Here is a 25,839-nt window from a genome sequence, read left to right on the forward strand (position 1 = left end):
TCCCGCCAAACAGAGACTGTGTACAAATGTTGCAGCTAGTCTACTTGAGACTTTCACTACACTAACATTTTCTTCCTACAGGATTCCATGAGGTTATCATTGTCCTATTTCAGCAGGAAGTAATTCTGAGAATACTATGCCCCCTTTCCCTACAGTTGACATTGCAGGATAAGTTACCCGTGATAGAATTAGTTCTCAATTATTTAGGGTTGGGATTGGAAGGAGGTGTTCAGACTTGGGCATCTCTTTCAGGTAAGTTTAGGGTTTAGATATGCTTAGGATGAGATATAGGTAGATTATTATGTCTTCTGGTGATTTATAATTCGTTCATCATAATTCATCATACTGTGTAAAGTCCTATATTCATGATGTTTAATGCATAAATATCTTTATCATTTTCTAAGTATGTATGCTTTGTATATGTTTGAGACATTTTGTATATTGACACAATTTAGTTTTGTTTTAGTCTAAATCTTTTCTTTAAACTAAAAGGGAAATTGTAGGGAGAGATCTTATGTGCCTGTAGCATGACCACACCCATTTGGGCATGGCCACATGTACATAGAATGTATGGATGATAAAAGAACTGGAGGACGGAGGAGACACATTCTTTGGGTTCCAGTCAAGTCTCAGAGACCCCGAGCAGACCTTTTGTTGTCAACTTTTTTGGTTCTCATGTAAGTGACTTCTCCCTCAGTAAAATATCATATTACATCCCTAACTTGTGTAGCTTAGTATTTCCATGATACACCTGTCTACCAAAAATATATCTCTATTTGACCTTAAAGCATACCTAAAATGACTATAAGTTTGATTGTAGTAAGTGACTAACTACTAACCTGCATTTCTTTATTATCCTAAATCATTTGTAATAGCAACTTTCAAGGACTGGAAATTTACATTACTTTGTTAATGGAGCTACAAAGGTATAATATGTCAAATAAGAGTAGAAATGTATATATAGTATGTTCTAACAAGAATAACCTTATATTTGTATCAATATATTAAAAAATCTTAAACAATAAGAGAAACACACATACACACACATACATACATATATATGTACATATATATAAATTTGCATCAATATATAAAAATCTGACCAATATAAGACATTTAAAAGTAAAAGTAGTAGTTGCTTTTTTGGTTTAAAAATAAATACAACAATCAACTTTTATCCTATCCTTTCTATAATTCCAATTTTTCTTTTCAGAACATGAATTCTGAATCTAATCTCCTTTGTTCAGCTTTTTTCCTGACCATTACCAATAACAACTTGCAACCAGCCCCATTAATGATGATAAATATCCATAACCCTTTGAATGACCAAAAATCACCAACTACTCCATCCCTTGGTAATGTGGGCATCATGTTCTCAAAATTACTTCCTGTTGTCTGGGGGCAATGACTTCTTTAGGGAACTCTGAAAAATAGGATAATTGCAAGTTCTGGGAGAGCTAGCTGTATCATTTGCTGTTCAGTCTCTGTACAATGGGAAAGTGCAGGGCTTATATCAAGTCCTGGCTGAAGCAGTCTGTAAGGCTGAGCCCTCTCAGCTAGACATCCTCAAATTGTCCTGAGAAGTTTGCAGTCCAAATCTGATCTTTGGGTGGTGTTTGTCATCTTAGGGGAGTTACCACAATCCAGGTAGAATCATCGTTGTGGACACTACCATTCTTTTGCTTGTTACATTTTTCTCTGGGTGATTCATCTATTTTCTTCAGATGTCTAATTTGTTCAGTTGTCTTCAGTTACCTCAGATGGATGCCGTCATTCTCCTAGACAGACAAGAACCAAACACTTCCCCGACCCTAACTTAGGGAAGGCTCCTTTTTGACAAGTCAGACCTGATCAAATTAAAAGCATTTCTTAGTCTTATTAGTTTATATTGAATGGTCAGACTGGTTGTGTGACTTGTTCTAATCAAGAGGTTTCTCTTGATTGAATCGATCTTTATCACTTTTTCTGTAATCCACAACATTTTTTCTCTTGTGGAAACACAACCAAAATCTCTTCCCCAAAGTAACACATCTCCTGGTTTGTATACTGAGGTCAACATTATTTTTTTTCTTTTAAAAAATAAATTCACTTTATTTCTCCCACACAGATCTCACTAGAGGTTCAGCACTTACATTTATCAATAATCTTAATATTCTCAGCAGGGTCAAAATAATTGTTTTAGGTATTTTTTAAGTAATTATTTTTTATTTAGGTTAGAAACAATCTTGTTTCATATATCAATCACAGCTCCCTCTCCCTTCCCTCCCCTGCCACCTTCCCCACCAATCCGCCAGTCCCCCACCCAATCTCCACTCCAATCCCCAGGGAGGGTAAGGCCCTCTTGACGGTGGATCTCCAGTAACTGTCATTTCATCCAGGTCACAGCCTAGGCTCTCCTCAAAGAGTCGTGGCTAAGAGAGCCTCCCATATTGTGGCATGGGCACTCAAAGTCTATTTGTATGCCAGGGATAAATACAACCCAAGGCCCAATAGATTGCCTAGGCCTCCTCACTGACACCCACATCCAGGGGGTCTGGATCAGTCCCATGCTTTCCACGCAGCCATCAATCAGGAGTCCAAGAGCTCCAACTTGTTCAGGTCAACTGTTTCTATGGGTTAAACCAGCCCAGTCTTAACTCCTTTGCCCATCAGTTCTCTCCTTCTGACACTGGATTCTGGGAGTTCAGTTCAGTGTTTGTCTATGGGTATCTGCCTCTACTTTCATCAGTCGCTGGATGAAGGTTCTGTTTCCTAGACTCTCTGGCAGTGGGATTATATGCTGGCAATCTGCTGATTCATGTCTAAAACCAATAAATGAGTGAGTACATATCATGTTTCTCTTTTTGTGACTGGGTTACCTCACTCAGTATGGTTTCTTCTAGTGCCATGAATTTGCCTGCAAATTTCAAGATTCCATTGTTCTTTTCCAATGAATAGTACTCCATTGTGTAAATGCACAACATTTTCTCTATCCTCTCTTCATTGAGGGGCATCTAGGTTGCTTCCAGGTTCTGGCTATTACAAATAATGCTGCTATGAACATAGTGGAGCAGATGCCCTTGTTGTATGAATTTGCCTCTTTTGGATATATGCCTAAGAGTGGAATTGCTGGCTCTTGTGATAGACTGATCTCCATTTTCCTGAGGAATCTCCATACTGCTTTCCAAAGTGGCTGTATGAGTTGGCACTCCCACCAGCAGTGGAGGAGTGTCCCCCTCTCTCCACATCCTCTCCAGCATAAATTGTCTTGGGTGTTTTTGATTTTAGCCATTCTGACAGGAGTAAGATGGTATCTCAGAGTTGTATAGGACACACTCAATAATTCAGGAAATCAAAACATGAAGATCACGACAGAAAGTCCTTCAACTAAGTTGCCTGCTTTCTCTTTGCTATTGTTTGGGTTTGAGTTAGCCCCCAATAGCCCCGGGTATTAAAATCTTAGTCATCACCAAGATGTTGTTGAAAGGTGGTTGAATCATTAAGAGGTGGGGCCTGGAAAAAGAGGTAGGGCCTAGAAAAAAGGAAGCTGGGTCCCTAGTGGTAAGCACTTGGCAGAGACACTAGCCTAAATAAGGCCAGAAAATTCCTTCCTATGTGTTTCTTCACCAATGTGCTGCATAGACACAGAACCAAAACAGAAGGGCTGAGTTGATCACAGCCCGAGACCTCTGGAAGCATGAGCAAAATGAACCTTTCCTTCTTGGAAGTGGATTGGCTACATTTCAAATAAAGAAGCTGTCAAATTTGCTACCATCAACATTCCTGTTCCCTCAAAGGACTTTCAAGATTGTGCCTGCCTTCACTCTGCTCTACCTAGAAGATGTTCTCACTTTGCTATACACAAATAACCACAATATAGTGAACTTCATACCTTCCATTCCTTCATTCTTTCCATGTTTAGGGATCTATGACATTTTGCATTATTGACTTTCAAGGGAAGAAAAATGAGGAGCAGAAAGAAATAGCTTTGACCATGCTACTACTTTGAGCCACAGCTCTAAAACAACAGACCAGCGTTTGTTCCTTTAAATCTCTTCATTCTTTATCAGTCACGAAATAGGATGATTTCTGTGTTGGTTTCTTTCCACTGCTGCGATAAAAAAAAGCACTACAAATCAATGTATACGAAAAGTGGTTATTTTTTCTTAGGATTCCAAAGGGATAGAAGTCCCTCGAGGCAAGGAGGTCATGGCAACAAAGCATCAGTCGTGGTGACTGGAGCAGGGAACAGAGATTTCACGTCCTCAAAGCACAAAGCAGAGAGTGAACAGGAAGTAGGGGGAGGCTTCTATGTCTCAAATGCCAGACCAGTGATGTACTTAAACTTTATGAATCCAAATTTTATAGCAATGGTCATACTTTAAAACTTTCTACATCTTTTCATCTATTGGGAGAAGTACAAAAGAGAACACAGGACAGGGATCAAACCACCTTGCCAAGCTTTGTGGCAAAGATCAGTTCCATTGATCCATCTAGCTGGCTCCTCTTTAATGGTTTACTCTAAGATGATTTTCAAAATTAATACCCATGTTCTCTGAGGACTCATGAGTAAAATGAACACTCGGCCAAAGAGGCCACCTAAATATGAAAAAATAGACTTTTGAGAACATATGAAACTTCAACTATCCTTTATTTTTATGTTATATTTTATCTTATTATCTGTAGTTTACCTTCTTATAGAACCCAGGGCCTCCCACAAACTAGGCAAGCATTGTACCCATGGCACATAGCCCTATCTCTACAAAGGGCCATGGAAAGGACTGGCTTCCTCAAATATTTGCTCTTAAGAATGAGTTTCTTTCATAGATTTGAAATCCTAGGGGAAAAATTCCAACCAACTTTGCTACATGATTTTAAATAACCAGGTTGTATAGATAAAGAGATATGCAAATGTCTTGCATATAGATAGGATATATTCAAACACATTATTTCAATTTAGAAAAGCCAAGATGTAAATTTTCAGCTCTAAATATCTCCATCGAGGAAGCATAAACTCAACTAAATTGAATAGTGTTTTAGGAATGGGAGAGTTTAAACACTATTTGAAGATATATGAGAAACACATACTTGTTGTGATTGAGTTAAAACAGAAAATGCTATTTGCAAATGAAGACAGATCTAAAGTTCAAAGTAGCACCACCAGAGTCTTCCCTGGGGAAATCTCAAGTGCTACCCCAATGTTTTGAAAAATGGTATCATTAAATATTTTTATCATGAGTAAAATAATTTTGAGGTCCTTAATGATAGGAAAGTGTTCCTATAATGCCTCTAATGATTCAAATAAAGCCAAATGCACACTCTGTCCATGGCCTTATACAGGTCGATTGAAACCTCATTAGAGCTTAGTTTTGAGTTCTCCATCTTTTTCAGCCTCAGGACTTCTGTGCACATCCATGCACTTGCTTTTCTTCTCTTTGAGATTCATCTCTGCAAGTTGAGGTTCTGGAGAGTCAGTTTCCCCAGGGAGTTGGAGCTTCCTTATGAGTATTAAATACAAAGACGAACTAATAACAATACTCCTCAAATTGTTCCACACAATAGAAGCTGAAGGATCATTATGAAACTCTTTTTACTAGGCTACAATTACCCTAGTAGCCAAACCACACAAAGACACAACTAAGATAAATACAGACCAATATCCCTCATGAACATTGATGCAAAAATATTCAACAAAATACTGGAAAATTGAATCCAAGAATACATCAGAAAAATCATTCACCATGATCAAGTATGCTTCATCCCAGAGATGCAGGGATGGTTCAAGATACAAATATCTATCAATATAATCCACCACGTAAATAATCTGAAGAAGAAAAACCACACGATCATCTCACTAGATGCTTAAAAAGCCTTCGAACAAATTCAACACCCCTTCATGATGAAGGTCTTGGAGATATCAGGAACAACAGGGACATACCTAAACATAATAAAGGCAATATACAGCAAACCAACAGCCAACATCAAACTAAAGGGAGAGAAATGCAACGTGATTCCTCTAAAATCAGGAACAATACAAGGTTGCCAGTCTCTCCATATCTCTTCAATATTGTACTTGAAGTTCTAGCTAGAGCAATAAGACAACAAAAGGAATCAAGGGGATACAAACTAGAAAAGAAGATAAAAGACGTCAAACTGTCACTATTTGCAGATGACATGATAGCTTACATTAGTGACCTGAAGAATTCTACCACGGAACTCCTACTGATGATGAATACCTTCAGCAAAGTGGCAGGATACAAGATTAACTCAAAAAATCAGTAGCTCTACTATATATAGACAAGAAAGAAATCAGAGAAACATCACCTTTTACAGTAGCCACAAACCACATAAAATATCTTGAGGTAACTCCAACCAAACAGCTGAAAGGTGTATATGTCAAGAACTTTGAGTCATTAAAGAAAGAAATTAAAGAAGATATCAGAAAATGGAAAGATCTTCCATACTCTTGGATACGTAGGATCAACATAGTAAAATTGACAATCATACCAAAAGCAATCTACAGATCAATTGCAATGCCTATCAAAAATCCAAGCATAATTCTTTACAGACCTTGAAATGACAAATACTCAACTTTATATGGAAGAACAAAATACCCAGAATAGCCAAATCAGCCCTGTACAATAAAGGAACTTCATGAGGTAACACCATCCGTGACTTCAAGATGTACTATAGAACTATAGTAATGAAAACAGCTTGGTATTGCACAAAAATAGACTGGAATCAAATTGAAGACCTGGATATTAACCCACATACCTATGAACACCTGATCTTTGACAAAGAAGCTAAAAATTTACAATGGAACAAGGAAAGCATCTTCAACAAATGGTGCTGGTATAACTGGAGGCAGGATCCACATGTATCACCATTCACCAAACTTAATTTCAAATAGATCAAAAACCTCAACATAAATCCAGCCACACTGAACCTCTTAGAAGGGAAAGTGGGAGGGAACCTTGAACAACTTGGCACAGGAGATCACTTCCTGAACATAATGCCAGGAACACAGACACAGAGATTGTCAATTAATAAAAAGGATCTCCTGAAACTGAGAAACATTTTAAGGCAAAAGACACATTCAACAAGACTAAACGGCAGCCCACAGAATGGGAAAAGATCTTCACCAACACCAAAGTCTAACAGCTGGGGACCACCATAGGACCAAACCAGGCCCCCTAAAGCATGGGTGTCAGCTAGGATCACTGATCAGTCTATGAAGTCTCTGGCAGTGGAACCAGGATGTATCCCTAGTGCGTGAGCGCACTTGGGGAGCCTAGTTCCCATGGAGGGATACTCTCTTAGCCTAGATACACAGGAGAATGGCTAAGCCCTGTTCCAAATGACTTGACAGATTTTGAGGATCCCTCATGGAAGACCTCACCCTGGATAAGGGACGCGATAGAGGGGCCAGTGGAGAGCATGGGAGGATGGGAGGGAGAGGGAACTTGGATTGATATGCAAAATAAGATCGTTTTTAATTTAAATAAAATGTATATAAGATAAATAAAAACTTAAATTAAAAAATGTTCATCTGGCAGACTATACAGTCACACAAAAACTATCAGTATAGCTTTCAGGAGAATTATTAAGGTGACCATGATTCTAAGAATGGTCAGTCCTCTGAACTGGCTCCCCAACTATGGTCAGTAGTGTATAAGGAAGATGTGTGATTAGTCAGCACACAATGGTGTTGGAGTTTATGAGTGATGCAGGAAATAGAAATATCATCAATAAAGTGCTCCCCAGTTCTGTCTATGCCAGAATAGCACAGAAACCCAAGAATATAATGTACTATCACCCTCAATTGACAGTTGGAGGAATAACCCCTTCCTATTCTCCAGGTAAACACTTTCAGAATTCCAGAGCCTAAGCCATGCACCTTTTGCAGTAACTAAAATCTCTTGAGAATACTACAGAGCTCACTACACACACACAAATGTGAAATTAGTCCAAGGTTTAAATACAGACAGTCTTGAACACTCAGTTTCTCACAGAAGCATCACTACTCTGCACTAGAGGTTAGTAACATACCTCCTTGTTCTACAACAGTCTGATCCTTAGAGAAAAGTTCTCCTGTGAACTATAACACACCTTCAAATACAAAAGATTGTGTCACCTCTCAGCCTTAACTTGAAGGATCCTCACAGATAAATTAACATTTTTCTTATCAAACTATACTATCCCTTCATAGAGGTATTTCTCTCCTATTATCTTTAGTTTGAATTTCTGGTTATTCATTGTGTTTTTTAACTTGTAACAATATTTTCTATAAAATAGGCTTTTCAAAACATATAAGAAAAATATATTTGTTTATTGTGTATCATACTCACTTGAAATTTTCATAAAGTAGTCATTTTTCTAAACTAAGATAAGCTGAGTTACGACTTAAGTCAGTTGTTTCCATCTTACATATTTGGAAGATGTTTAACACATCTGAGTAGGGACCGTTAGTGACAAACTATGCGAACTCAGCACAGGGTAACAAACGCTACACTAACTGCAGACCCATCTAAACCAAATACAGCGTTTAAAGTTTCCTGTTTGCCTTTAGTGAGTCCGCGTTTTTCCTCCTTGGCTTTTTCTTGGTGTTTCCCTTCTGTGTCACTTTTAGTCATATCCACGTTATCCTCCAGTCCTTCCTTTGGGAGTGTTTTGGGAAGAAAGAAAAAGGGGATGCTGGTGAGGATATTCACTCCTGCACAGATCAAAAAGCTGACCCACCAAGCACCGACCCAGCGTGTATCAGTGGGAGTTATGGTCAGGTCTTCTGTAAAGAAATACAGATAATTTATTAGTTTCCACCATTCTTTCCTGAGTAAATCATAGAAAATTTTAAGGATCATAATGCCGTCTAAGGACAAAACTGTGTATTATATGTATAATTGTAACACATTAGTCATGATTCTTATTTGGACCTTGAACTTGTGATTCTCTGCCTCTGCTTCCTAAATGCTGGGGTCAAAGGCATCTGCTACCCTCTGGGCGAATTCAGACATTGAGAAATGGTGTCTGATGTTGATCAATTGGGTGAAGTTGAAATTAAGAAGAAAAATTTCTGGATTGCTACATGGCATAATAGTCAAAACTTCATTTCAAAATGATAGAAAAATATCTGAGACATATTTAAGGAATTCGCTTTAACATGGTGTATTCATATCTTGAAACATCACAGTGGGTGTGGAAGGGGACGGGAGAGACAGCTCATTGGCTGAGAGTTACTGCTGCTCGGGCAGAACCCTATAGCCAGCACCCACATGGAAACTCACTACTGCCTGTCACTCTAATTTCAGGATATCTGAATCCCCTCTTCTGACTTCAGCAGGCACACCCACGGTGCATACACACATATACACAGACATACACATATGCATAGGGATAATAAAATGAAACATCACACAGTATCCTATTTTAATGATTTTTGTGTGCCTTAAAAAATTAACTGATTTTGTCTACCAGTAGAGGTGATATATTCTCAGCAGTAAATGATTATTTCTGTCTGTCTTGTGAAAGCTTTATGAATTGGTGCTTCCCACATGGCAGAGGTATCTCAATATCCACAGTGACTGCCTCATTGAGAAAGACCTATGTGAGTAAATCTTTGAGACTAAGTGTGTGGCTGCAGTGTGGTTGGAGAGTGGTGGGTTTTTGATCAGGGGTTGACATGTCATCCTTGCCTCTGCTTCTCTTAGATCTGCTGTCTGTAAATGGTCACAATTTGCCTGACATAGGATCAAAGGAGGCAGTGGTATAGCAATCTAGAGCATTCTCTCACACTCTAAGGAATGGACTGTGTAAATAAAACATATTGTGTTACCTGTATTCACAGACCCAGTGTCTACATAAATGTTTGCACAGAAGGATGGCAACAAAAGCCCAATCAAAGGGCCGATGATCCTGCCTGTTCCTAAAATCCCTGGAAGTAAACAGAGACTGGAAGTTACAAGACCACACAAAACTTGGCTTGCACAAAAAAGCCTTGAGATTAAATTGTTTTAATCTTATGTTTCTTTTCCTTCATTGGCAGAGCTGGGTATCCAGTACGCCAGCCAAGTGCTCTACGACTGAGCTACACCCCACTACCTCAGGTATTTTTATATTCAACATCTAAAAAATTAAGCTTGATATGTATGATATATATGTATGTATATATATATATATTACGTGTACATATGTGTTGCATGTACATACATTAGGGTCTATAAATACTAAGAAAACCTCCTACTGCTTCAATATAGAATGGCTTCCAGGAGCTCATGTGTTACAGACTTGTTTCCCAGGAGGCACCACTGGAGACTGAAGGAACCCTTCCAATGCAGGACATGGTGTTGAGTCTTCAGGTCATTGGGGTAGAACCTTAGCCTCTTCTTCATTCTCCTTTGCTTCCCAGACACAAGATGAATGATTTCACTCCTCCCTTCCTTCCTCCATAATGAGCTGCTTCATGACAGACCTCCAAAACAGTCCAGTGACATAGACCAAAACTTCCAAATCAGTGAGCCAAATGAAACCTTTGTCTTGATCAACCATTATCTAAGGTATTTATTAAAGTGATAAAAATCTGATTGACACAAAGGCTTCATCATGTAAAGCCACATCTCAAATTCTCTTTTATGCTGAGTTAAAGGCAAAGGCTGTACTATCACAGGAAGTCCCACCAAAGCCATAATGTGAGCAGGCACCTTTTGATGCTTCCAGAGCCATGCTTTCAAAGGGACTCGGTGATGCTTAGACTTAATTGTCAACTGGAAACCACCTAGAGGTACCTGGGAGGAGAGTTTTAATGAAGTATTGTCTGTAATGGGTTTCCATGAGGACATGACAGCAGGAGATTGTCTTAATTAAGTTAATTGATGTGAGAAGACTCAATCCACTGTGGGCAGCACCATTCCCTAGGCAGGGAGTCATGAGCTATGTAAGAGCTGAGCACAACTGTGCGAGCAAAGACACAAGAGTGCGTGCTGTCACTCCCCTTCAAAGTTCCCACTACTGCGGATTCTCTGTTGTGATGCAATTGTAAGGGAAAGGAACCATATTCTCGCCTAGATTAAATGTTCTCACAGCAACAGAAATGAAACTTGCAAAGTTTCAAAAGCAGAATGAGCTGTGGTGAGTCACAGACACTATCATGACGACTCCTGAAGCAACAAGGCCCATGGACATCAACATGGCTTCAAGTGGCAGCACAGACCATAGGCATCTACATGCCCTGTCATGGGAAAATAGGCCACAGACATCCACAGGGACCTTGCAACAAAAACACAGAAGTCTGTAGTGGTGTTTTGTTTGTAATCTAAAAAACAAACCTTACCTGAAGGTCAGAAAAGCAAAGCAGATGGGCCACTAGAGAGTTCTTACCTCTACCAAGCCTAAGACCAAAGAGGGGCAATCCTGTACTCAGAGTGACTGCAGACTGCAATGTTCTCCACCAAAAACCTCAGACTACCCTGAGACTGCACTGATCTCCTGCCTTATATCCCTCTCTAGTGCTGGGATTAAGAATGTAAGCTCTATTTCTCTTTGAGATTGTTTCACTCTCATGTAGTCCAGGATAGCCTTAAACTCACAGTGGTCCCTCTGTGTCTGTCTTCTGAGTTCTGGGATTGAAGATGTGGTTACCACAGCCTGTTCTCCATGGCTAACTAGTGGCTTAGGTGTATGGCTCACTAGTGGCATTGCTGTTAACTAGGTGTGTGGTTAACTAGTGGCTAAAGTGTGTGACAAACTAGTGGCTTAGCTAATAACTGGGTGTGTGACTAACTAGTACCTTAGCTCTGCACTCTGATATTCCAGAAAGCTTCATTTGTTAGATTACAAATAAAATATCACTAAAGAAACCAGGATGCCAGGAAATGTTGGTGAACCTCTAATGATTTAAAGATGGTGTGGCAGCATAAGAGGAGTATAGGGTCTTGCAGGTCAGAGGGATCTCCAATACTGAGAAGAAACTTGAAGCACTTTGTCTGCAGTTAACTTTTAATTCCCCCATTGAACAATTTTATGAACTCTGCCCACAGTTCTGGAAACCACAAAGCATTCAAATCAATAATAGATTTCTACCTTCCCTGAAAGGTTGATTTTCAAATTTACTGAGGTGGTTTAATGATAATGGTTCTCAAAAGGAGTGGCACTCTTAGAAGGTGTGATTCTTTTGGAGTAGGTATGGTCTTGTTACAGGAAGTGTGACACTGTGGAAGTGGACCTTGAGGCCTCATACATGCTCAAATCATGCCCACTGAGACAGTGTACTTCCTGTTGTCCGCATATCAACATGTAGCAGCTCCTTCTCCAGGATCCATGTCTGCCTGCATGCTACCATATTCCCCACCATGATAATAATGGACCAAACCTCTGAAAATGTAAGCCATCATAATTAAATGTTTTCTTTCCTAAGAGTTACCATTGTCATGGTATCTCATCACAGCAATAGGAACCCTACTTAAGACACTTACCAATGTATAAAGGGGAGTTTTCAGATTTGGCAAAATCTCTATGTAGGAAATACCCAAGGGCATAATGGGAGTTTCACCAATTCCACATATAATATTTCCTACTGCTACAAATATCCACATTGATGATTTAATTTCTTTCACACACTCTACATTAAAACAAAAGAAAATTGCATGAGTATTTTGACAGTCAAGTGTTACTGACAGTTACTTCAAAAGTTTTTGTAAACCTTTCTCAGTTCACAAGCCCACAATGATGATTCAGTGACTTCCTTTGCTTACTATACTATCTATGAATTTGTAACTCACCCCTACTGCTTGTTTTGAAAGATTACCTAGCAATGGAGTATAAGTGCTATCCTGGAAACAATTCCCTCTTGGGTTGGAGAGATAATACTCTACAGATAAATGCCTCTTCCCAATTCAGTGTTTAGTGACAACACACTTGTTGTGAGAATTTACACCATAGAAATAGGCAAACCACTAAAGCTAGGAGTTTTCCTCACATCCAGGGACTCCATTATCCACCAGCCAGGATACCCAATTAGTAAAAGTGTGCTGTCGTGTTTCTCCACAACTTTGAGTAAGGAAAAAGAAGCACACTTGTTTATGTCTCTGACAATTCATGCTGTCCTGACACAGCACAGAGAAGATTGATGGAAGTTTGAATTCCACACAGCCTCAATTACTTTTTCAAAACTAAATATTTTCATTGAATAGTAAACATGTTTTCTATAGATTTCATCTTTTACTATCAATAAATATTCAAATCGATCAAGCAACATGCAATCAGTGGAGAAAGACAAACTAAGCCAAATGTACTTGAAAGGCAAAGCGAGAAATCTTTGAAGGTGTGCATGCACCTCCCAAATTTGTTGTACGCTAAAAGAATTCACAGTCCCAAAGGAAGCTTGACACTGTGTTTTCAGAGGCGTGAAGGACAATGTATCCTCTCTTGTGGACTGAACAGGGGCTGCCATTAAATGTCCTAAGCACAACTGAGACATGAGATCTAACTCTTACTTATTCTTGGTTAAAGCAAAATCAGTTTCCATCTCTGGGAATTAAGATAATTATTATATTTGATAAATACATTGATTTCTGCCTACAGATCACAGGGGGACTCTCAACCCTCTTCTAAGGCAGAACTGAAGGCATCAGACACTGAAAGAATCAAGTGCTTTCCTTAGGCTCTGCACATGGGGAAGATTTTAATTATCTACTACAATGCAAGGAGTACAAGGGGTGGCTTTTCAAAAGTTGGTTCAGGAGGTGAGAAGGGGCTAGCTTTGAGGACACTGCTTCAGGTGTCTTTGCTTAGAGGGCTGCTGTGTCACTGAGCTTCAAGATGGCTGCGCTTTGACCCTCGAGTTATTTTGATCTCCACAGACTCCCTGGGAGCAGTAACATTCCAAGCCTTGAAGGCTGCTGCAAATTCTGTAGCATGGATCTAGCATAAGATAAAGGAGCTCTGGCCTGAGGTGATTCTGCTGAGACAGTTCTAGACTAAATGTTCAGAAGACATGCTGGTTGCTTTAGCATATGTGACATTAGGAATACTTTTTAAATGTATATCTAAATGGGTGCATGTACCTTTATGAGCATTTGTGCACATTGCGTGTGCAGGTGCACAAGAGGGCCAGAAAAGGACACTCAGTTCCCCAGAACTGGACTCACAGGGTGTTGTGCGTACCCTGATATCACTGCTGAGAACCAGGCAGGCCCTCTGTAAGGATTATATGGTGCTCTGAACCAAAATATCCCCCAAGAGTCCCTAGAATTAAATATTTACCCTCCAGTTGGTGGTGCTACTGGAGAGGTGGAGGAAGAGTGTGACTGGAGATGGACTTCACAGGCTCAAAGCCTTACCCTACTTCCAGTTTGCATTCTCTGCCTTATGCTTATAGCTGAGATGTGAGCTTCTAACTTCCTTCTTCTGCTGCTGCCATTCTCTCTACCATGATTGGTTCTCATCCCTCTAGAAGAGTGGTTCTCAACCTCTGTGTCATGACTCCTTTGAGGGTCTGGTGACCCATTTACAGAAGTGACCTAAGACCATCTAAACACACACACACTCATGCGTACACACACACATATGAATGTATATATGTACATATATTGCAATTTATGACAGTACCAAAATTACACTTATGAAGTAGCAATGAAAATAATTTTGGTTGTGAGTCACCACAACATAAGGAACTATATTATACAATCACAGCATCAGGGAAGTGGAGAACCACTGCTCCATTGCCATAATCACAAATACACTTTCTTGTGTAAGTTCCCTTGGTTATAGTGCTCTATCAAAGTCAAATAACAGTAAATACTACATGCAGTAAGTGCTTTTACACAACATCCGGCTGTGTCTCTGAGGCAGGTCACTATGGTTATAACATAATTATCAATGGACTAGTCTGTTGATGAAGTCAAGAGGCTGACACTAACGAGATTTACTGAAAGATAGAAGGAGGTTGGTCCCAGGGATGGCATGTCCAGAGAAGCTATATCACACTGCTTCCTGTATCTTGTTTCCCATTGTTCCTCCCTGCCAACCAGTGAAGAAGAGTGTCACCATGATACTCTGTCCATAAACATGGAGCCAAGTGACCATGAGCTGAAGCCTCTAAAACAATGAATGAGAACCATCCTTTCCTTGAGTTATTCTTCGGGATTTGGACCTCATTGATGGGAAAGCTACTAATACAGCATATGAAGGGCAGGAGCCAGGACCACAGTGCCTGGGGCTACAGAAAATAATGGAACACCACTGGAGGGTTGGACTGCAAAGTAATTTCTCTGTTAAAGAGGGAAGAGGAGACTGAAAAACAAATTCCTGGTAATTAAGGAATTCTGCACCGTGACACAGGCAGTGTATCAGGTACACAGGACAGATCTGGGGAAGCCTCTTTGTGGTTGTATTTAATATTTGTATAATCACTGTAATGACTAGTTTTTGTCAACTTGACACAAATCTAGACATACCTGAGAAGAAGGAGACTCAGTTGGAGAACTGCCTCCTTCAGACTGGACTGTGGGAATGTCTGTGGCATTTTCTACTTGGGTTATTGATGAAAAACAGGGTAGACTGCTGTGGAGAGTACCAGACCTGGACAGATTGACCTATGCTGTATAAGAGAGGTAACAGAGCACTCCAGTATGCAAGACTCAGTGGTGTTCTCTGCTTTGGTCTCTACCTCTGTGCTCCTGCCTTGAATTTCCTCATGGTGGGCAACAATTTGTAAACTTTGTTTTACCTGAGTTGGTTTAGTCCATGCTATATTATAGCAAAAGAAGAACAAACTAGATCAATCACATAGATCTCATCTTGTGAATAAATCCATCCTTATAAGTTGTTTTCCTTTGTGGGAATAACTCTACAATGGTGCTAAAGTGGATATCTTTGGCTTGTTTTTAAAATAGTAACTTTAAGAAACAAAGGAGTCTTAATGAGTATATTCAAACTGAGGAGGCAGATTATTCTATGCTATTAGACAATTGCCTTCCTTCAAGAGGTAAAATTTATTCATTTGTCTTAGATGCCCACTAAACACACTGCCACATTCAAAGCCCTTCATGGAAGAGTATTCTCTGGCCCAGTCTCTGAGCAGAAGCAATAAGAACCATTAGTAGACCTTTTGGGTCAGGTGTTGGCATTAAGGTCTGGGTTCCGATTCCCGAACACAGGAAGCTGTTTGAGGACAAGTTGCTTGAAGGTGAAATTGTTGTTTCATATTCGTATCTGTGTGGACACATGAAACATTCGGTGTGAAGAACTGAGTACAATGAGAGCATCTGCAGATTAGTGACTCCTGCTTCCCTGAAAACATAGTGTCCAGAGCCTGTAAAGAGACAGCAGTCATTCTAGTCATAATAAGTCCTATAACAGGGGCAGTAAGAGCACCCATAAGGTAAAAAGTTGAATTATGTGTTTGTATGGAGCTACAATTGCCAACATCCTACTTTCCATGCTTCATAATATAGCCCAGAAGTCAGAACAACTTCCCACTGGAACAACTGCCTGGATGTCCCCACAAAAGTTGCCAGTAAAGTGCGGACAAGATCCTGTGTCTCTCTATTCATAATCCCATGAAGACAGGCCAGTTTCAGAGAATAATCACCATTGGCAGAAGGTAGGAAAGCATATTAACAGTCAAATATTTCTAGACATCGATTTCAATATAATAGAATGTAAAATATAATTTTTAAATTCCATCCACAAATTGTCAATTTCCTTAAAAAAAAAACTGAGAAGATAAGTATTCTTCATTTAGTTTATTATCCTCTTAAAATCCAGTTGTCCCATCAATGTTCATGTATTTCCCAATTGACAAAAAAAAAAACTGCAGAAAATCATCTCAAACTGAAGAAGAGGAAACCTCATTTCCTCAAAGATGAAAAACATAGATATAGTGATGTTGTTCAGCTGTTACATTGGCAACAGGAATGCACCAGTCTTGGGCTTGATCCTGGGCACAAAATAAAACAAGAAATGGTGAGCCATGTTTATAATATCAGTACTCAGGAGATAGAAGCAAGTAAATCAGAAGTTCAAGATTACCCTTAACTACTGAGTGAGTTTGAAGCCACCCTTTCCTACATGAGAGTCTGTTTCAAATAAAAACAAAACCCTTGTGAGATACCAGATGCACCCAGTGTGCCAATGCTTTCTTCCAAGACTGATGACCTAGCTTGCACATCAGGTCCCACAGGGAAAGCGGAAGGAATTGACTTCTGAGAGTTGTTGCCTGGCCCCACATGAAAGCACATACACTTTACCACAACAACATATAAAAACAACATAGATAAAAATAAAAACCATAAATGAGAGATTGAAAATGTAGTCAACTCGTGAGATTGAGATTGGATAACTGAATGGCTGATGAATCAAAAGGCCATGGAAATATGAGCTATATTATTCTTTGGGGAGCCTCAGGATATGATCCAGGTCTCCATTGAAAACTTCATGAACAGACTCCCAATTCAGGGCCTAGTTGGACATAAAAAGCAAAGTCTAAAGTGAGGTTAAAATACACAGAAGGAAGATCTAGAAACTCAGACTCGGCCTCAGTCTCTCCAACTGCAAATGGTCACATGTAGTAAAGGAATCAAACTGCTACATTCAGGAAAGAGAAGTCATGAAGGAGAATCATTATATTTCAAAACTTCACACAATAAAAGATGATGTTTCCATTCCTTTCTGGCTGGAAGTCAAGTTTCTACATCTTTAACAAGTACAGAGAATTCCTGCCCAGGATCATAGTTTACACACATTTCTGAGTAGTGTCTTAAATCCCCAGTTCACCACGGACTGGATAGGACCTGAAGTGGACCTAAGGCCACCAGTTTCACAAATCATACTGGGAAAGTGGAGCTTATGTCTTCTAATTTCCTTACTAGCATTCTGGACTTTGGAGGAGCAATGCTGCTTCCAGAGTGGAAATTTTGAGCTTTATTTCCCATAGAGGCAAGTTGAACCTAAAATAACAGCAAGGACTGGAAAACTCACCGGTCCATCAGGAAATGAGGTAGTGACATTAAGAAACACCCTAGGCCCATAACCACACATCCAACGCCAATCATGACAGGCCTATTCACTTTTGTTCCAAAATAACTCACGGATATAATCAACAAAATGTTTCCTGGGAGGGGGAAATGAGAATGCTGGTTTCAGTAAAATATTATCACATCATAGCCAACAGCCTCTCCAGAATTGTTTAACAACCACCTTAAGAATACAGGGATGGGTGCTTAGGAGGTTCGTGCATTATTCTCCTCCATTCTGGAGAATATTTGGGGCTCTATTCAGGATTATCTATCCCTGGATACAAAAGCAGGTGTCAGCCTGCACGTCACTACCAATGTCTCCTCTCATGTGTGCTCTGTGCAGAGTCTAATGCATTCACGTTTTTAAACTTACTTTTCAAAACTCCCTTTACTGCTCAACCTGGCCAATCTGTATGTCCACTTCTATTGTCACATCTTCCCTCAGTTAGGTAATACCTGTTTGTTAAGCAGAGGGAAGGTAAGAGTCCTAACCCTTCAACTGTGTCTTGGGTCTAGATTGCAGGAGTCAAAAAGTCAAACCAAGCGTTCATCTCTGTGGGTTAGGAGAAAGCTTAGGTTTAAAGAAACTTAGTGGGAAGCCCCATTCCGACAGGGAAGGCTATGATAAATGTGCTTAAGAGAGGAAAGAACACCTGTGACACAGTCTTGTCATCCTCAGGCACAGTGGGGCTCAGAGAAGAAGACTACAAGATCAAAGTCATCCTGGACCACAGAGTGAGCTCACAATCAGGCTGGGCAACTTACTGAGGACTTCTTTAAAAAATACAAAGTAAATAAAGGGGCTGGGGATAGAGGGGTATAATGCTTGCCTGATGTGTGTGAAGCCCTAGACTCAATCATTGGTATTATTCACAGAAGGAAAAGAATTGAAAAGAAGCAAATAGTAAGTAAGCTTTCCTCAAACTATGTATTTTTGGTTTGATAAAGAATATTTACCCTGCTCATATTATACATAAAGGAAAGATCAGAAAACTCAAAACACTTATTTGATGACTTAGCAACTCTCTAAGTGATCTCAAATACTTGAAAGATATTTGAAGACTCTGCTTTTCTTCCAATTCCATTTCTCTCTACTCTGCTATCTATGTATAAGAGATGTTGCTTGAATGGGAGTGTGGCCCACCTCTATATCCTTATTACCCTTGTATCAGCCTCTCTTTGTTTGCAAAGGCCCTGTCAATGAGACTATCATGCAGAAGGTAATGCCCCAGGATGCCCGCTATTTGAATGCTCTGTGAATCTTTTCAGTCTAAGGCTCTATCCCCTACCCCATCAAATGCACTGGATCTTGTCTGAAATCTCTATCATTTGAAAGGAAAAAGCATTCTTCTACCTTCCCATAACATTAGGCTGACTTCATCCCAGCATAAACTATTGGATGGTTCACCTTCTGCACAAATCTCCCCTTCACATTTACCTGTCCATTTCTCTATCCGGAAAACCTTACTCCTTCAGGAGACTGTCCTCCCCAGCACAATCTGTTCCATAAGTCCTTGGAAAAAACCAATGGACTGCACTTGTTGTGTCTAACACACTAGAATCTATGTAAGGTCTATGTAATACACGAGAACGTGACTGAATATCATTAAGGTCCATGTAAGGCCTTCATCCTGACTGCACTGGGAAGGCCTAGGACACAGGTAGCAGAATAGGCACCAAGGAACTTGACCCTGAGAGACAGGATGGAACATCCTCAGTGTGGGTTTCCTTTGCTGTTTTCAATAAATACATTAAAGGCTATTTCTCCTTGAAGGGAGTAAAAACTAAGATTAAACCAGAGATGAGAGGCAGCCAAGACTTTCAGGTCGCTTTGTTTACAGAGAGCATCTTTCTCTCCTTCATGCTCTGTACTCTCACATCCAAGTTTGTCACCCAAAATCAGGGCTAAAGTTCATTCACTCTTAGTAATTGTGTGGGCATAAGTCAAACACAGGAAAGCATCCTCATCTTTTTAGTGACTAGGAGCTGAGAGCTGTCAACTTCACAGACACAGTGCGGCAAGAGAAGCATTTGCTCCCTTCGGGTCACCAGTTCCTCCAGGCTCCTACAGCAGCCTTCTAAATGCCATGGAAAGGTCTTAATGTCTCTTTGAGTTATCTATCAAGTGATAGTATTAGATTAATAATCTAAATCTTCTGTCACTTGTCAGATAGGAAGGGACTGCGTCAAAGTGTGTGGCAATAATTAGATGTTATCATATGCATGTTTAAATAGTGGTTTCTTCATGCACAAACCAGGTTATTCAACCACATGAGTAAGGATGTAACTCTGTCAGATCAAATAGTCTAATGCAGGAAATACACAACAATAAGGAAATTTAAAAATAACTCACCAATCTCAAAGCTCCCATTGATAAATCCAACTATAGATGTGGGGATATTGAATTGTCTCTCTGTATGTGTGAGCATGGAATTCAAATAACTTCCTGATAATGTTTTGGATATATATACCCATGTTAATGCAAACAGAAACATCTAGGAGGAAAAACATTTAAGAAAAAATGAGAACTTCATTTTCTGATTATATATCTGCCATCTACTGACCAAACAGCCTCTACCGTGAATTAGAGGATTACATCCAGAATAAAAATCCCTCCAACATGCAAGAAACTTTAAGGTGTAATCTCTGTTCTGTTGTGGTTTCCAACTCCAGAAACGCACAGTTAGAATACTTGGTTAGCAATGGTGAGTTTTGTAGATGGGTATTTTTTTCTCTTCTATCAGTGTGCCTTATTCATACAGAAAGACATGGAATTATTGTAAGACACAGCTTTTGTTGGGACTTGGGCATTATATTGCTTGACAAGTGTTGTCCACTTTATGGAAGAGAAGGAGCAGAGAATAAAATTACACTACAGCATTGTTTCTCCAGCAAGCCTACTGTGATCTGTCTACGGAGATGGCAGTTCTCTTGATGTCCTTGGACAGGTCAACACTTTGTCCTCTTTGTCTGCATTCTTGAGAAAAACAAGCTACATTCTCACTACTGAAGGCAATGGCAGCAGCAAAATGACCTACTTATTTTTTTCTCCTAGGGCAAAATGCCCTATAGCCCTATATCACAGTAGTTCCAGTGGTAGTTAAGGCATATAAATTCACACCATTTTGCAGTCCCTTGTGTACAAGATATAATGTGGCTGTGTACCGGTAAGACTCCTCATTTCCTGCCTGTGACTAATAAACTCACTTGGAGCAATGTAGTGAATGTGCTTCCTGTTTCCCTTAACTTATCTTCCAGAAGCTGGTTGATATCAAATGACATCATCCCAGCTTCCAGAACTTCTGTACTGTCTCATCTGAAATAATAGGAGAATCATCCTGTGTTACAAATGTACTTACGGCTTGTAAATTTATTGCCACAAACACCAATCAATTTGGATAAACCAGAACAGATATATATGCAAAAATTACTTGGAAATGTAAACACCACGTTCAGTATAGCTCAATAGTACTATATTGCAAGGTAGTGAAATTCAGCTCTAGAAGTTTGTCTTCTAACGCTACATGACGATGGCAGAGATGTTCCCTCTTCACACTACAAATCTTTCAGGGATGTACCTGATGTTTGATAATTTTCAAATGAGTTTTATAATTAAGGTCCTATATTTAATAGCCAATTCTATAAAATTAAGAAAATCAGGCTTGGGGAGGTCATTTATTTGATTTATGTTTGGAAGAAGAAAGCTAAGCAGATAATGAACACACTGCTCTTCCTCTAAACTATTTGGTTGTGTGCAGAAAGTGAAAGAATCAGTGTCCGTGCTGGTTCAGGTCTACTCCTACACAAGATCAGTGTTTATAAGCCAGTCCTGCTGACTATTCGCCTCAGCACTCCACAGCCTGAAGCAAACTGTCTCAGAAGCAGTCTTTTCATTCATTCTGAGGAAATTCTTCTTTTTCTCCTTTTTCTTTCATCCTTTTTCTTTGTGTAAGTGTGAGCGTGTTCATGTGGAATGAGTTCATGTATGTATATGTACATGGGAGACAGAGGACAGCTGCAGGTGTAATTCCTCAAGCTTTGTATATTTTTAATAACAGGAACGCCCACCTTCCTGGAATTCACCCAGGAGGCAAGGCTGGCTTCTCAGAGAGCACCAAGTATCTGCCTCACTTCATCCCCCCACACTGTATTAATGTGTCACCATGCCAAGTTTCTGTGTAGGCTTGGAGACTGAACTGGTCATCCTGCTTCCAAGACAATTACTTTAGTGATTGAGATATTTCCCTGCCCCCTTGAGAAATCTCCCTCTCCTTTCTTTAACAAATTTTATTCATTCAATTTACTGTTTGGTGATTTCATAGATGCATGGTATGTTCTGATTATTACTTTCTATTTTTTCTTTCTTTTTATTTAAGTTTTTACACATATTACTCTCATTTCACACTCCCTCCCCTTCCTCCCCCAACCCCACAATCCTCCCAACCACCCACCCCACTCCATCCCCCCTATGCACCCCAGGGAGGGTAAGGGCTTCCATGAGGAATTTTCAGAGTTTGTCATATCATCCCAGGCAGGGCCTAACTGCTTCCCCATGTGTCCAGGCTGAGAGAGAATCCCTTCATGTGGAACGGGCTCCCTGAGTCTATTTGTATGCCAGGAATAAATGCTGCTCTACTCTCCAAGGTCCCATGGATTGCCGAGGCCTCTTCTCTGACACCCAGGTTTGGGCGGGGGATGTCTGGATCAGTCCCATGCTGGCCCCTCAGTCATCAGTCTGGGGTCCATGTGCTTCCCCTTGTTTAGGCCAGCTGCCTCTGTGGGTTTCACCAACCTGATCATGATTCCTTTGCTCATCACTCCTCTTTGCAACTGGGTTTCATGATTATTACTTTCCATTTCTTCTCCCCAGTCTTCTCCATCAAGACACCCATTCCTAGAAGTCCTTTTGTAAGTTTCGTGAGTTTTGGTTTAGTTTTGGTGCTGTGTACCTTAACCAGGGCCATCTATGTAGCCACTGGGTTAGAACCAACCATCAGTATCTAGTGAGATCACCAGTGTGTGCAGGATCAAAGGCCATGTTCAGGGACACTTTTCTTTTTAATTTTTTTATTTAGGTTAGAAACAATCTTGTTTCACAGGTCAATCCCAGCTCCTTCTCCCTCCCCTCCTCCCCCGCCCTCCCCACCAGGGCCCCCAGTCCCGCACCCAATCTCCACTCCGATTTTCTTAATGATTGTATTTCTAAACTTAAGAAGCAGGGGCTTCACTCTGGCATTATAGACCATTTGACCATCCTAACGTTCTAGATCAAAATTAAGAGAAGTCTAGTTATTTTTAAACAATTACCTCTAAACTTTGTGTTTTAAACTCGTAGTTTTAACATTTTCCCACAGTTGTTAAACTCCAGAGTAACCACGGTGATTTAAATAGGAATGGTTATAAGTTTATAGGTTCGAATGTCTGGCCACCAGGTAGTGGTATTAATAGGAGACTTGACCTTAGAGGAAATGTGTCACTGGGCCTGGACTTTGAGGTTTCACAATCTCAGGCCAGGCCTAGGGTTACTCATTTCTGGCAAAATACTGATCAGAATGTAGAATTCTTGGCTCCCTCTCCAGCACTGTGTCTGCCTGCAGGCTTTCAGGCTTCCTGACATGACAATAATAGGATAAACCTCTGAACCTATAAACCAGCCCCAACTAAACGTTTTCCTGTATAAAAGTTGCAGTGGTCAAGGTGTCTCTTCACAATAATAGAAACCCTAAGTAAGATAGTAACCAAAATCAAACATTGAGAAGAAGTGTTTATAATGATAGATGATTTTTCTCTAAATATTATATTAATTCTAGTAATTAATAACTATAATACTCATCATTACCCTAAGTTTTGAATTTGGAGATAAGGCTCAGCAATTAAGATCACTAGCTGTTCTTGCTGAAGACCTGGGTTCTGTTCCTAGTACCCAAATGGTGGTGTAAAACCACCTGTAACTCCAGCTCCAGGGGATCTAACACCTTCTTCTGGCATACAAAGACACCAGACACACAAGTGTTACACCACATACATGAGGGCAAGCATACATGTGCATAAAATAAAATACAAATATAAAGTAATTAACATGCCTTAATGTGAAGTCCAAAGTATAGATCGATGATAGAGGAGTTGCCTGGTGTGTGTGAGCATCTGGGTCTAATCAGTCATACCAGTAGCATAGGATATCACTGAAGGCTTAACAGTCACACACATATTGAGACAGAACACACACACACACACACAGAGAGAGAGAGAGAGAGAGAGATCAGAATGATTTTTATCTTAGAGAAAATAGGACTACCATTACCCTTTTCAGATAAAATACATTGAAGTGTAAACAAGTCACATAAATTGTCCAAAGTGACACATTCAGGGTGCACCTGGCAAAGGTTAGGAGCCAGGGGACCTGGGCTCCTCAGAATAAGGTGAGAACTGAAGGATAAATTGAGGAGGTTGGGTTCCATAATTCATGCATCACTACAGGTACAAAAAACTTTCCAGGGCTGAGTCTGAGTCTTCCCTCTCTTTTACATTAATACATGGAGTCCTCTCCATGTGGCTAAGGTAAAAAACCTTGTGATTGGCTAACTTATGAGGCAGCAGCTTAGAGTGGAACTTGTGAGGAATCTGAAGAGACTAGGCCGGTGCTCAGATTCCTTGGGTTAATACAAGTTCACATTTGAGATGCAAAGATACCTTTGGAACTGAGAGTTACAATCATCTCTACAATACTAAAAACCACCAAAACAGCTCACAGAATGAACATTTTCTTACAAATCAATGATTGTATATTGACAAAATTTGAAGCAAATATTTGTCTGATTAGGTAATGAAGCCATCTTTTCATATTAATCTACAGAGCACTTCTGTTAGAGAACTGGTTCCTAGCTGTGACCCCCCTGACCTTCTGTTGGGAACCCCTGAAGGCTGAGCACTGGGGTTCTGACTTCAGAACCTCAGACTTCCACAACTTAATATACACCAGAAACATTTGAATTCCCATCCTCCTTTAAGATCCTCTAAATCATTCTGATTAAGTTTCCTGGAAGAATTATCCTGGTTAGACACGCTAATTATAAAATCAATTTCTTTTCAGAAATTAGCAACAAATTGGATAAAATGGGTTTTGTCTTCAAGAAACTGCATGTGAGCTGAGCAATTTTACAAGGACTACCAATGCTTGTTTAAAGGTCTCCCATGCATATATACATGCACACATGCATATACATGCAAAAAATCAATACCTTGATCTTAGAAAAGTATCTCGCACCATGAGTTGCAACCCTTTGCTCAGGTTCTGCCATGATGTACTTCTGATAGTTTCCAAACATCTATACTTTAAACCTTTTTACTTGTGTCTTACTAAGAACACAGGTAGTTGTTAATTAAATTGCTTACTGAACTTTAACACATAATTCCTTTTTTTTTCATTTCTAAGATTGAGTTGTTTTTCTCTCTTTTTTTTCTTTCCTATGTTACATCCTGACTGCAATTTCCCCTCCATCCTCTCCTGTCAGCCCCTTCCCCCACCTCCCCCTTCTGCAGATTCATGCCTCCTCCACTTTCCTTAAGGAAAAAACAAAAGAGCTGCCAACCCAAGGATACAAACTAAACATGGCATACTAAGTTACAAGAAACTAGACACAAACCCCTAAAAAGGCAACATAGCAGAAGGAAAGTTGTTAAATTATTAAGACATTAAAACTGGCAGTTGTTTAATCATTTACATAACTGTAACAAGGAATTCTTAGAAAAAAACTCTCTTAGGGCTAGGGTGTCTTACTCGGGGTTTCTATTACTGTGGAAAATACCAGAACCAAATTAAAGGGGAAGGCTTACAGTTCTATATCACAGT

The 25,839-nt window shown here is 39.8% G+C and overlaps 1 protein-coding gene across 1 annotated transcript; it reads right to left on the minus strand.

The window, feature by feature from the left end:
- Positions 1–8,465: 8,465 nt before the first annotated feature.
- LOC106020748 (solute carrier organic anion transporter family member 1A5-like) lies at positions 8,466–25,440 on the minus strand. The gene is given in 8 exon segments (XM_040743699.1): positions 8,466–8,764; positions 9,812–9,910; positions 12,447–12,482; positions 12,485–12,592; positions 16,079–16,185; positions 17,953–18,085; positions 20,344–20,485; positions 25,229–25,440. Coding segments are annotated over 8 exon segments (1,011 nt in total). The 5' UTR covers positions 25,316–25,440.
- Between the last annotated feature and the right edge of the window lie 399 nt (positions 25,441–25,839).

The sequence above is a fragment of the Mesocricetus auratus genome, unplaced genomic scaffold, assembly GCF_017639785.1.
Source record: "Mesocricetus auratus isolate SY011 unplaced genomic scaffold, BCM_Maur_2.0 Super-Scaffold_100001, whole genome shotgun sequence".
Lineage (NCBI taxonomy): Eukaryota > Metazoa > Chordata > Mammalia > Rodentia > Cricetidae > Mesocricetus > Mesocricetus auratus.